This window comes from Capricornis sumatraensis, chromosome 9 (genome assembly GCF_032405125.1).
Source record: "Capricornis sumatraensis isolate serow.1 chromosome 9, serow.2, whole genome shotgun sequence".
Classification (NCBI taxonomy): Eukaryota; Metazoa; Chordata; class Mammalia; order Artiodactyla; family Bovidae; genus Capricornis; species Capricornis sumatraensis.
Window position 1 is genome coordinate 52,746,323 of NC_091077.1, and position 12,946 is coordinate 52,759,268.

At 37.4% G+C, this 12,946-nt stretch overlaps 1 protein-coding gene across 1 annotated transcript in view; it reads left to right on the top strand.

The window, feature by feature from the left end:
• The window catches only part of NDFIP1 (Nedd4 family interacting protein 1), a 51,145-nt gene extending 39,499 nt beyond the window's left edge, over positions 1–11,646 (top strand). Inside the window, exons 6-8 of the mRNA XM_068980272.1 lie at positions 1,420–1,486; positions 4,637–4,742; positions 10,618–11,646. Of these exons, the coding sequence (XP_068836373.1) occupies positions 1,420–1,486; positions 4,637–4,740 (171 nt within the window). The 3' untranslated portion in view covers positions 4,741–4,742; positions 10,618–11,646. The remainder of the gene's footprint in view (positions 1–1,419; positions 1,487–4,636; positions 4,743–10,617) is intronic.
• The last annotated feature ends 1,300 nt before the right edge of the window (positions 11,647–12,946 follow it).

Below are 12,946 nucleotides of genomic sequence, written 5' to 3' on the forward strand. Positions count from 1 at the left end.
AGTTCCTTTGAGAATCTGATAAAAATTATAGGCTTTTCTCCTAGACAACTAACATATACTCTTCTAAAACATGGCCTTTAGGTTACAAACTCAAGCCATAAAAAAGTTTTTTATTCCTTCTCTAAATCTTATTAATCAAGAAATAAAACTGTTTGAATGCTCAAACTGTGCTAAACTCTAGACTGTGTTAAAGTCTTCAACAGAAAGCAAGATCAAAGTAGTTACCAATCTTTTTATTTTTACTAAATTTTTAAAAGAATTAATCAGCTTTTATCAGTTAGGATGGTCTTTGGGGTAACAGAACATGTAGCTGAAAAATGGCTTAGAAAACATTGGGGAAATTTTATTTCCAGTGAAAATAAGTCCTGACACAGAGGTCAGTTATGCTTCACTGATAATCAAGGCCAGCCGACAGGTGTCTCAACCTGTTGTACAGCTGGCCATGGCAGTTTCAAGCATCACATCAGAAACACAACAGTGCTCAGCAGAAGAAAGGAAACTCTCTCCTCTCCCTTTCTTTTTAAGAGCTAAGAAGCTTTCCTAGCAGCCCTTAGTTCCCACTGGCCACAATGGTATCATGTGCTATAGAGTCCCTGGCAAAGGAATGGGATTATCATCATGTACATGGTAAAGCTTCCAGGGTCAAGGCATGGCTGAAAGGGCAGGAACAAAATCAGGGATCATTAGAAAGGAGGCCAAATATAGTTGAGTTTGGCATTGTGTAAGCAAGGATAAAAGTATCATCAAGATATATTTCTGGGGCTTTCCTGGTGGCTTAGTGGTAAAGAATCCACGTGCCCATGCAGAAGACACAGGTTTGATCCCTGATCCAGGAAGATCCCACATGCCACAGAGCAGCTAAGCCCATGTGCCACAGCTAATGAGCCTGTGCTATAGAGCCAGCGGAGCTCAACTACTGAGCCCACAGGCCACCAGCCACTGATGCCTGCGTGCTCTTGAGCCTGTGCTGCTCAACGAGAGAAGCCACAACAGTGAGAAGCCCCTGCACTGAAACTGGAGAGCAGCCCCAGCTCTCACAACTAGAGCAAAGCCTGCACGGCAGCACAGACCAGCAAGGCCAAAAATAAATAAAATTTATTTTAAAAAAAGACGTATTTCTAAAAGAGGAAAAATAGTTTTTAAAAAACAAACAGGTTTGAGCACTTTCAAAACAAGGACTATGTAAAGCTGAAAGCTACCATATTTCAAGGTTGCTTTTCCATGAAAGGAAGTATATTAGCAAATATTGTAATCATTTCAAATCTGTACTATATAAAATACTTTGACTAAAATTTTAGAAATTTTTGTAAGCAACAGCATTTGTGTACAAGTTAAGATCTTGTGTTTTGTAAACTCTTAAGCTAAAATGTAAAATAATATCTGCAGAGGTTCTCTAAAGTATTTTGCTTTATTTTTCAGTTTTCCACTTACTTCCCTGGATATTTTGATGGTCAGTACTGGCTCTGGTGGGTGTTCCTGGTTCTAGGTAAGTGCTTTTAAAAAAGAAAGGAGAGAAAAGATTATGTTAAATTTTAGAAGTAAAATTACTTTTATTAAACCTTCATCTCACTTACTATACAGTAACATATTAGTGATAATAAGTATAATTTTAAAAATATGTCAAAGGTTAGGCTGTTATCACCATCAGAGTAGCATACGTAGTCATAGAATGTCTCTTAGTGGTGATAAATTTTTCCTAACCCATCCATACACAGTTCTCACATTTTCCATGTAGCCAGAGGGGCGTACCAATAAGATGACTTTTTATAGTCCTTAGATTTTTTTCCCCCTTGTGAGTTATTGCCACATAGGTTTCACAAGCTCAACCCCAAACTGCTTATAGGTATACTGTTACCTACTAAACTACTCATGGGTGTATGTGGCCTATCTTCAGTTGAATATATCAGTAGAAAACAGAAAATATATTGTCTTGCATAACTTCTGGAAGAACCACCATTGGCTGTCCAGAATTCTTTAGTTTGCTCTTGATGAGAATAAGATTTTTTTTTTTTTAAACATACCGGCCATTTCAGGTAGTTGGTCTTAAGATTGTACTTATTAGTGTTACTTACTTCCAAGACATCTTAAAGAAATGAGCAGTGTGGTGAATACTGTTGACTTCTTCATTCTTTGTAGAGAAAGTTTGTATGATACAATAGCAGACCATCATCATTGCTGTCATTCTACAAGAAAATAGAAGGGGCATCTTGTGGCTGTGAGGGTATAATTGTCTCAGTCTGCTTCTGTGGCATCATTTTCTCCTATCCTAACATTTCTTCTGTCTCAGGCCTTTTTGCTATCTCCTCAATTTGGATCTTTGGTTCCCAGGGTTGCTAATGGGTCTGGCTAGCACAGTGCAGAGCCCATGACCAAAAGCTGCTTAATATATTCAAGGCCTACCTGCTTTGCCTTGGGTAACAGAGTCCTGCACTGATGACTCTAAATTTTACTTAGTGAATACAAGTCATTCATGATGCCATCCCCTACCTCGCCAGCAGCATCATTTTATTCTACTCTTAGTCACAGCATTCCAGGGAAAGAGACAGTGATTTTTACCTCTTCTCTTGATTACTGAGAAACTTAATAATTTAGAAAGACAACCTACAGGAGAGTTACTTTAGAGAAGTAGTTCCTTGACTTGCTTAGTCTCCAGACTGTATCTTTAAGAGAAAGTCTGACTCCTCATCTACTCCCAAGCCTAAAGTCCAGGCAAATCCTGAATAAGCCAAAGAAGAGCCATTAAGCATAATTTTAGGTTGATTGTTGACAACATAGATGATTTTTAAAAATCCAGTAGGCTGATTTCCTTCCTATATTAAAGTTTCATGGGAGATGAGTTTATAATACTTAGTAATTGATCATTCTTGGTGTCTTACTGCTTAGTGGTAAGCAGAAAATGCTGAGACTTCAGATGTACTTAATACATTTGGATCAAATGTTGGAGTCATTTTTGGAACTCCTTGCAGAGAGAATCTTTTGTTGTTGTTGTTACTGTTTTTGGTGCTGTTTTTTGTTGTTGTTGTTGTTGTTAAGGGGGGATGGTTTCCTGCAAAGACCAGGTCTATACAGAGTTCTTGAGCTGGCAGCTCATAAGCTACATCTAGCCTGTAGTTGTGACTTGTATGTTCCATAGTTATTTTCAGAAGTTATTTTTTTAGTTGTCATCATAAATGGGCTTCCCTGGTGGCACAAGTGGTAAAAAACCTGCCTGTCAATGCAGAAGACATAAGAGATGTGGGTTCGATCCCTGGGTCAGGAAAATCTCCTGGAGGAGGGCATGGCAACCCACTCTAGTATTCTTGCCTAGAGAATCCCATGGACAGAGGAGCCTGATGGGCTACAGTGCATAGCATTGCAGAGTTAGGCATGACTGAAGCGATTTAACACACACACTTAGCACGCACACATCGTATAAAAACCAAGACCTTTCACATAAACTATCTGAATTTTTTTTACCTTTTTAAAATTGAAATATCTAGCAAAACTGATCTATATTCCCACATCGCACCCATCCTTTGACTGGAGTTAGGTTGTATTGTCGCTGATCTTGATGCCAAACAGGGTAGCTTTCACTGTGCTCAGTGCTGATGACTCTTGGTTGCTGCCAGAAATCATTTCTAACTGAGTGCAAAGCATCTTCCACTGCTTGAGTATATTTTAAAATATATCCAAAAGAAAGTTATTGCTCAGAGCCTGTGAGATGGGAGGAGGGTAGGAAATGGGGAATGGCTACCTAATGGGTACAGATAGTTTTAGGGACGATAAAGAATTCTGAAATTGGGTTATAGTTTTAACTACTAAAAGCCAGTGAATTGTACACATTAAATGGGTAAGCTTTGTGAAATGTCAGTTATATCTCCATAAAGCCGTTTGAAAAAATGTGTCTGGACCAGGGGCCATCTCTGGAGGAAAAGGGCCAGCAGTGAGTGAGCTACCACCGGAGGGAGCTCATCATCTTCCCTGCTGACTCCTAAATTAAGAATAGAGAAATAGAGTTTAGAGTTGAGACAGAATTCTTGTAAAGTTAAGGACAGCCTGACATCTAGTGGACAGCATTGTGTACTGTTGACAGAAAAAAAAGAAGCCATAACAAGGATGACATTTTTTTATTTGAGAAAAACACTGTTTATAACCTCTCTGTTTTTAGTGTTAATTATCTTGGAATACTTTTTTGGAGCTCAGAAAGTAGGTTTTGGAATGTTTTGGAATCCCTGGCTGTCCATCGGTTAGGACTCCACACTTTCACTGCTTAGGGTACAGGTTTGGTCCCTGGTTGAGGAACAAAGATCCTGGGGTGGGTAAGGAGAATAGGTTTTGATGATGCTTCTCAGTGAGGCTTCCAAAAGCAAATGATGTAAATGTTTGGCCCCATCTTATCTTTTGTTTTCTTTTAGACCAATTAGATTCTGAATGTGCAAAAGAGACTATTTTTGGCTCTTGAGATTATATGTTCTCATTGAGAAATAGAAAACTTGGTATAAAATCAAATCCTTTGAAATTTTTAGAGGAAATTATGTTTTGATAGCTTTTCTGATAACAGAAAAATGAAATATTTGGTATTAGGAGGGATATTTTTGGGGATTGGGCTTAATATGTGAATTATAAACTCATTCTTGACTTTTCTTTTTTAAATTAGGCTTTCTCCTGTTTCTCAGAGGATTTATCAATTATGCAAAAGTTCGGAAGATGCCAGAAAATTTCTCAAATCTCCCCAGGACCAGAGTTCTCTTTATTTATTAAAGGTATTAAAGAAAAAAACTTTATTCCAGTCGCAATGTAATCATGTGATGCATGGGTAGATTACTCTTCACATTTAGAGTAGAATATACAACCTGTGGTAGGGGATATAGAGACAGTAAGGAAGCCATAGTCTTTGCCTTTTAGTTTCTAGCTTAGTAAGCAGTGTTTCTATGAAAAAACTATCTTAAAAGGCAGGAGACAACATTATCTCATGTTTGGACAATGCAGAAGAGACTTGACTAGGACTCAGGGTCCTTAATCTTTGAATCATGAATCCTGAAGCCACTGTTTGGGTTGTACTAGTTCCAGAGGTAAGTAGTGAGAAGGAGCCTTTCAGGCGTAATCACTAAGCTCTGTTTTGTGGGGCCCCTAAACCCAGAGCTGGGAGAGTCCACAGTACTTGAGGAACTCCTTTTGGCTACTGACAAGCCTACCAAGGCTTCCATCTCCTAAAATCAGTGAGGGACTTTCCTGGGCTTTTTCTTCAGGTTCACATCCTGATGTTACCATTCTGGTGGGAAGGTCAAACCCAAGGAAAGGAAGGGGAGAAAAGGGCCTTTTCCCTGCCTAGAACAGGAGGACTAAGCCTTGCCAAGGCTGTTTGGTTCCCCCATGGTTTTCCCCAGAGCCTGGCTCCATCTTGCATCACCAGCTGCAAAAAGGAGGAGACAGGGAATCTTGAGAAAGAGTACTCCAGAGAGAGGTCTCTAGTGACAAGATCTGATGGACCTCGTTGGAACTGATTCTTTGTTCCTTAAGACTGTTGAGGACAGGTAGAGCCAGGCTAGTTGAAGACATTGGGCAAGGGCTTGTGAAGGTTGTAACAGTTGAGATAGACCTTGAGATAAACCTAGAAAATGTAATATGGAAAATGTTGGGTGGGGAACCCTTTTAGAGTCACCTGAGGCAGTGTTGAATAGGAAGAGAGGTAGGGAAGTAGCAGCTGGCTCAAAGGAAGCAGTTTGTAACACAAAGGAGTGTTGAGGATTAAGGCTGGAAAGTCAAGCTGAGAGCATTCTCAAATATCTTGAGCACTAAGCCCATTTGCAGTGGAACCTTTGAACTCACAGAGCAGCCCTTTAAACCCAGTCACATATTGGCTCAACACAAGGCTGATTCCATGTGAGCCTGTATTTGCTGTTGGGTTATTTCATAGTTTTTGTAAGTAATCATATGCTACGAGTGGAGTTTTCAGTTTTGAAGATTTGTTGTGGTCTTAAGATGCAGAGTAGCATTCTCAGTTTCGAAGATTTCATGGTAGTCTCAGAATATATGCTTCTAGAAAAGAAAATATCTATCATATTTAATTTGCCAGGTTGTGAGAGGGTGTTGAAAGTCTTTAAGCAACAGAATAATACGATAACTTCTTAAGTGAAAAAAAATTTTTTTCAAGCATGGTGTAATAGTAATAACTAATATTTGCCAGCTTTTCAATATGTCAGATACTGAATTAAGCATTATACATGTACCTGTGCATATACATGTACAATGTGCTTGTATAAGCAACTAAAGGTTATTAGTGACAGATAAGCTCAGATACATGCACGGTAGAGTATATTCATAAGGCATTGTTATAAAAGTTAAAGCATGTAAAGAACCTAGGTTCTTTTGGTTAAGGTCAGTTTCTTCAAGAATGTGTACTTTTATTTGAGAGACAGTTTTAGTCTTTAAGATTACCACTTATATTTATGACTGTTTTGTTTTGTTTTCCCAAGAAAAGGCATGTTTTACTACATGTCCAAAATGCCCTGAGAGGTGGTGTGTCCTGAATTTGAATTGGGTTACACAGTCTGGGTGCAGATGGACATCGACACGCTCGCCTGGGCCCTAACCCCTGTGATGTTCTGTGTTACACCCTAACTTTAGGAGGCTTGTCAGATGTTTTGTGTGGTTTTAGTCGTGTATGTAGTTACCATTGTCATCTTTTTTCTCCTTCTGTGTGTCTGATTATAATTTATAGTTACTTCTGATCCTTAGCTTTAACTCTTACCTACCATAGGTTCAAAGTTAAGTCTTTGGGGTAGTCACAGTTCTCCTGATGATGAGCTTCTGAACCCACCACCACATTTCCCCTCATCCACTGGTGCCCACAAATACCCTGAGAGGACAGATCCCTCCCTCCCTCTCTGCCTTCCTTCCTTCACAGGTTCTGTAGGTCTGGTGTATTGGTGGCTTTGAATTTCTAAATGACCGAGGCCACACCTCTGTCTGGTCACTTCATTCTTCTGGGGAAGGCAACTCTGGCTTCATTAGGGGATGCATACCTTTTTTATCTTGCATCTAATACAGGACAGGTTGATGTGACAATGGAAGTTGAGAGAAAGCCTGAACTTTGCAGTTTTCCTGTATTGTTAGGGACTTGGAGGATTTTTTTGTTCGTAAAATTTGTTGTTATTGTTTTGACTTACTGAAATTTCTAAAGTGTTTTATGGGTATATTCTAAATGTAAAACAGCGCATCTTTAGAGTTATGATTTGAAGTAGGCAGCCCTTAGTTAAGCAGTAATGCCGTTGGAGCTGTGAATGGGGTATTATAGACCTGGTACTCTCTGTGTTTTGGAGTCAGAATCATTACAGTGCTTTAGGAGTTGTCGGAAACTTACATAATGGGGTTTCGTTGCTTTCCTGTCTAACTTTGATATCCTAGTTGATTTGAAATCATCCCTGACATGCCTAGAGGACTCAGAGCTCTAAATTAGGGGTTTAGAGACTTAGAGCAGCATTTAGAATTTTAATGACTTCCTTACTAATTTTCAGTATCCCCAGAAGGAATCCACAAAGCTATAATATCCCATGGGACTGAATTTCCTTTATTCATTGACACAGGTAGGAACTGTCCATCCAGAACCAAAATTAGAATGTTTCCTTTTTATAGTTCAGAGGAAATTTAGTTTAGTTTGAAGATGCGGTAGAAAACCATCGTGTAAGATATGAAGATTTTCTTTCACTTAGACCTCTTACTTTTCTTTACTGGAGGTTTCACTGGTTAAAAGCTAGCTGTGGGGTTACTTTTGCCAGAAAGCCACAGATAGGAAATTGCTAAAATAACTTTGCTGTAGATAAAAATAATTCAATTCCCATGCTAAGGTCTGGCATTGTACTAGAAAAATGTATAAGAATAGTGACTTTTCTATTTAGACTGCCCAAAATATAGTGTACACACACACAAGACTGCCCCAAAAATGGGATACACACACACAAACCTTGAAATACCCTCAAAAGATCTTTCTTACCAGCCATAGTAGGTATTATAAGAGCTGAACACTGAAGCTCATACACTACTGTCACAGGGTAGCTCTCGGTTTCCCTTCTGGAGCTCATTTAAGCTTATAAAGGAAATCTGGTTTCCTGCCTCACAGCCAGAAAAGCCAAAAGACACTGCTAGAGCTAGGCACAGCGGCATCAAGAAGTGTGTGACTATGAGGAAGGGGGAGAAACAATATGTTCCTTCTATGTTTTATGAAAAAGAAACAGATACCTTTTAGCCTACATCTTTATCTGAAATGGTCAAAAATATAAAGTGTCCATACTTTATCTTATTTACCAGTTAACTGGAAAATAAATTTTCATCAAGTTCCACCTCCTCTGATACTGCCAGATAATTGAGGAGTTAGCTATACATAGTAACTATAAGATGGTAACACAGTTAACCTGATACCTAATACTACTCCAAAAGTACTTATATATACAAAGTACAATGGATCTTAAATTTATTACCTTAACTACTTCTGAAATAGGAGGGGAAGAAAGTTTATAAGCCCTGACAGCATTAATGAGATGGGGCCCTTCATAATTAGATAGTGATTGCTGTGATCTGGTGAGTTATACATTCTAGGCATCAGATATCTTACCTTTTTTGCATATGATGATAAATATTTTCATTTTCTTTTTTTCTACAATCTTCCCCCTCCTCCTTAATACATCTTTATTTCCAATTCACCTCAAGTTAGTTTCACTTATTTGGGCTGTGTAAAGTAGCAAGACAGTAGAAAATATTGCCAGTGGAATTTTTGCTTTAAAAAAAATCACACAGGGTCCAAGAAGAAATTGTGTAGGCTGTTGGATTCCCTTGTTTCTTAAGTGATCTGATCTAAAGTTCAGTGGTGATATTCACAGTCCCTAAAACCTGTCTCTTTTCCAGTTTACATTCCATCATTGTTTTTGTAACAACCTGTGAATCAAATTGATCTCAACAGGCCTCTGAGTCATAGAGAACAGTGAATGCCTCTATAGCAATCTTTTTCGTTTGGAGTTTGTTTGGTGAATGAGATCACCCATTAGTAGACCTATCTAGGACCTTTTAATGGATTTTTTTTTAATACTGGAGAATAGTTGATTTACAGTGTTGTGTTATTTTCAGGTGTACTACAAAGCGATTCAGTTATACATACACATATATCTATTATTTTTCAGATTATTTTCCCACATAGGCTATTACAGAATGTTGACTAGTGTTCCTTTTGTTATACAGTAGGTAGGACCTTTTAATGGATTTTTTAGTGTCTTTTGGGTGGCTCTGACTTTGAGGGATCTGCTAAAACTAACTTACCTCCATGCACATAGCGTGAACTAAGTGGCCTGGTAGTTTTCTGAAACTCTAGTGTTTTGACCTAATAGTAATTATTATATCAATTTTTATTTATTAATGGTAACTGATAAAACTGAATTTACTTAGACTTATAATGAGTCTAACTAGCCTCATTGAAGAAATCTCTATTTGTCATATGCCTACCAGACAGATTTTATTTTTGGTTCTACTTGGCTTCAGGAATCCTTACATTCTTGTGTCTTTGTCCTTGCACATTCTGAAATCTCCCTAAAGAAGAGTTGCTCTTATATCAGTATCATTGGTTTGCTTCAGATCAAAACACCAAGTGAATTTGGAGTTTGGGAAAATATTAGTGTTCAAAAAGAATATGTTGATTTCTTCCAGAGTTGTAGCTTCTCTGCATCTTGGCAACTTTTTAAAGATGTATGCACCAGTCTAATTGGTCTATAAAAGGGCTGCTTGTGGCTTTTAATGTAAGTTTGAAAGATGGGAGGGCCTACGTATGAGCCTGTCCAACTTTCACTTGGTGTAGGGTACCCCAGCATAGTTTCTCAGTTTTTTGGCACTAATACAGGGAGTTATCTGTATTTTTTCCATGAGAACCAAACCAGTTTATATGCCAATATAAAAATTCATCAAAGTGTTATATGAAAATTCCATTTATAATAGATGGACATCATTTTGAGAGTATTTATTTCAGTCATGTAAATTGCTTTATAAAATTGGGGCTGCGTACACTTTTTTTTGTCTACCAGAGATACCTCCTCCAAAATACAGTAACTTTTTCCCTCCTAGTTATTGGGAAGAAGTACCTGTGGTTCCTGTGAATTTACAGCTGTTTTCTAACTTTGCTGTGCTCCAAGGATAGCGTGAGATCACTGGCCTCCTTATTGGAAATCTTTCATGTGAGATCTGGCAGAACTGGCAGGATAAACAGCTTCAAGTGTGTTTGGAAAATTACCTACGCATTTGGATTGTGCTGTCTCTTTGTCCCCAAGTTTCAGTCATTGCCATTGGTGTTAAGTGTGGGATGAAGTGCTCCTTGAATTTTTTTCTTGTGTTAGGTTTAGAGAGAGAGAGATCCCTGGCCTCATGGGATTTAGAGAAAGCATTTAAGTCTTTCCTAGTTCTGGAGACCTTGATAACTTTAAGAACCAAAAATGTAATGTTTTTTAATATTATGATGTCAGTGTATAGTAATCTTAAAGCTATGTTAAAATGTACTTCTCATGTCTCCAAACATCCTGCCTTCTTTTGTGACTACATCCTTCTTTTAGCCAAAATAACAACCTAACCAGAGTTCCAATATTCAATATCCTTCTCTGGCAGATGTTTTCTGGCAAAGGCCTTCCTGCATTTATGAATTCTCTCCCAAGAAGCAAGAGAACACCTGCAGGAAGTGAATCAAGATGCGGAACACAGAGGAATCATCACCTGCTTTAAAAAAATAAAGTACTGTTGACAAAGATCATTTCTCTCTATTTGTTCCTAGGTGTAAAATTTTAATAGTTAATGCAAAATTCTGTAATCATTGAATCATTAGTGGTTAATATTTGAAAAAGCTCTCGCAGTCAAGTCTGTGATGTATTAATGATGCCTTATCTATTGTTTGTAGTCATTTTAAATAGCATGAGCCTTGTCCCTGTAGTCAGTAGGGGGCAATCTTGCTTTTATTCATCCTCCATCTCAAAATGAATTTGGAATTAAATATTTTAGTGTAAGATATGTATAATGCTGGCCATTTAAAAAGGGGGTTTTCTCAAAAGTAAAAACTTCTGTTATGACTGCATTTCTGCACATAATCCATTTTGCTGTTAAAATTAATCTAGAAATTTATTTAATTGTACTGTGAACACCTGGAAGCAAACTCATAGTGCAAAATACATTTAAAGTGTGGTCAAGAATATGTTCTTAATTGGTAAAAAATAAGCATTAATTTCTTATAGACTGTATTCTGATTTTGCAGTACCTTATTCTGTGTTGTGTACCTAAGGGATTGTAAAGGTGTTGTCACTGTATAAAATAGAAAGGACAAGGACAAATGCAGCATAATTACTAATAAATTGCAATTCTCGACACTTTCTATATGATTGGAATCCCTGCCCCCTTTTTTCTTTTTCTTTTGTCTCCTGATGATTAGGCCAGGGGCTAGGAGTAGAGAGGGGATTAGGTACTAGGAGCAAAGAAAGAATTAGTTTGAAACTTTTGAGATGATCCCTAACATACTGTACTACTTGCTTTTACAATGTGTTAGCAGAGACCAATGTGTTATAAATGTAGAGTGATGTGCTTTCTGCCAAGTGGTAATTCACCCTGGTTTGCTATGTTAAAGCTGTAAATACAACAGAACATTAATAAACGTCTCTTGTGTAGCAACTTTTGCTGTGGATTACCGTTTAATTTCTTGGTTTGCACTTCGGCAGTTTTTTCTAATCTTCATTCATATAGATACATACACAGTCATTCAATAAACACAAAAACTGGTCTTGGGCCAGTTTTTTTCTTTTTTAGCACGGGATGTAACTTTCATATCATATTCAGTATATTCCTAAAAATGTATTAGTTCTTCAAAAGACAATGGACTAAAATAAGGGAGGAGTTGTAGAGATTGTAAGTCATTCTGGAATTCCAACTATGCTTCATTTTTAGACATAATCTTAGATAATTTATTTCCAATGTTTTCTGCATGTTCCCTGCATTTGCCCTTTTTCTCAGTTGAAGAGTCAACTGGTTTAAGTCCTGTGAGCAAGTGCCCAGGTGAAGCTAAAGCTTTCTCCTTCCTCCTGGTTTTCTGTTCTTGTCTCAGTTGTGTTAAATTTAGACACCAGTAGTTTTTATATCAGTTGTTTGGGTTTTTTCCCCTCCACTTAATATATAAAGAAAAAATGTAACAAGATGGTTAAATAACTATACAATCCAGCACTAGCATGGTATGATAGCTGCAAATGTTCATTTGTTTGCTGCATGTGAACATGCAGGATCAGCTTAGGAAGTGAGTGTTCAGGGGTATCAGTAGGTAATGCGTAGAAGTGTGCATTATTTGAAAGGCCAAACAGGAAAACTGAGTGCCTCCTGGAACAATGTTTCAAAGACTACTTATTCTAATTCATTTATTGATTACAGTAAGTATAACTCATTTATTGATTACAGTAAGTAATAACATACCATTATGTTCTTGTTTACAAGTTATATTTTACAATAGATACAGTCTTAAAAGTCTCTGAAGATTTTTTTAATATTTTGAATTAGATTGTACCAAACATAGACTTTGGAGGAGTTTATAGCCTATCATGTTCTAACAGTCTGAATAAATTTGGACATTGCAACAGAGCTATTTAAATTATCTTACAGGACAAAATAGAGGGGCCCTACATCACATTAACTAAGACATTGTAGTTTTGCTTTGTGTTTACTCTTTAGGTCTTATGCCTTATTTGACTTTGTGTATTTGAGGGCTGAAATATTTGGAATTCTTATTTCTGCATATTTTGCAAAGTCCTTAAGACTTAGTTATACATAAACCTAAGGTTGGTATGCTTTAAAATTAATTAGGATGGTGATTTCTCTCTTTTTTAAATGTTCTAAACATTCAAGTCTTTGCAGATATACGAGTTACCTGGGGTCCTCACTGTTAGGGTGGAAATGTTTGTTTTGCAGT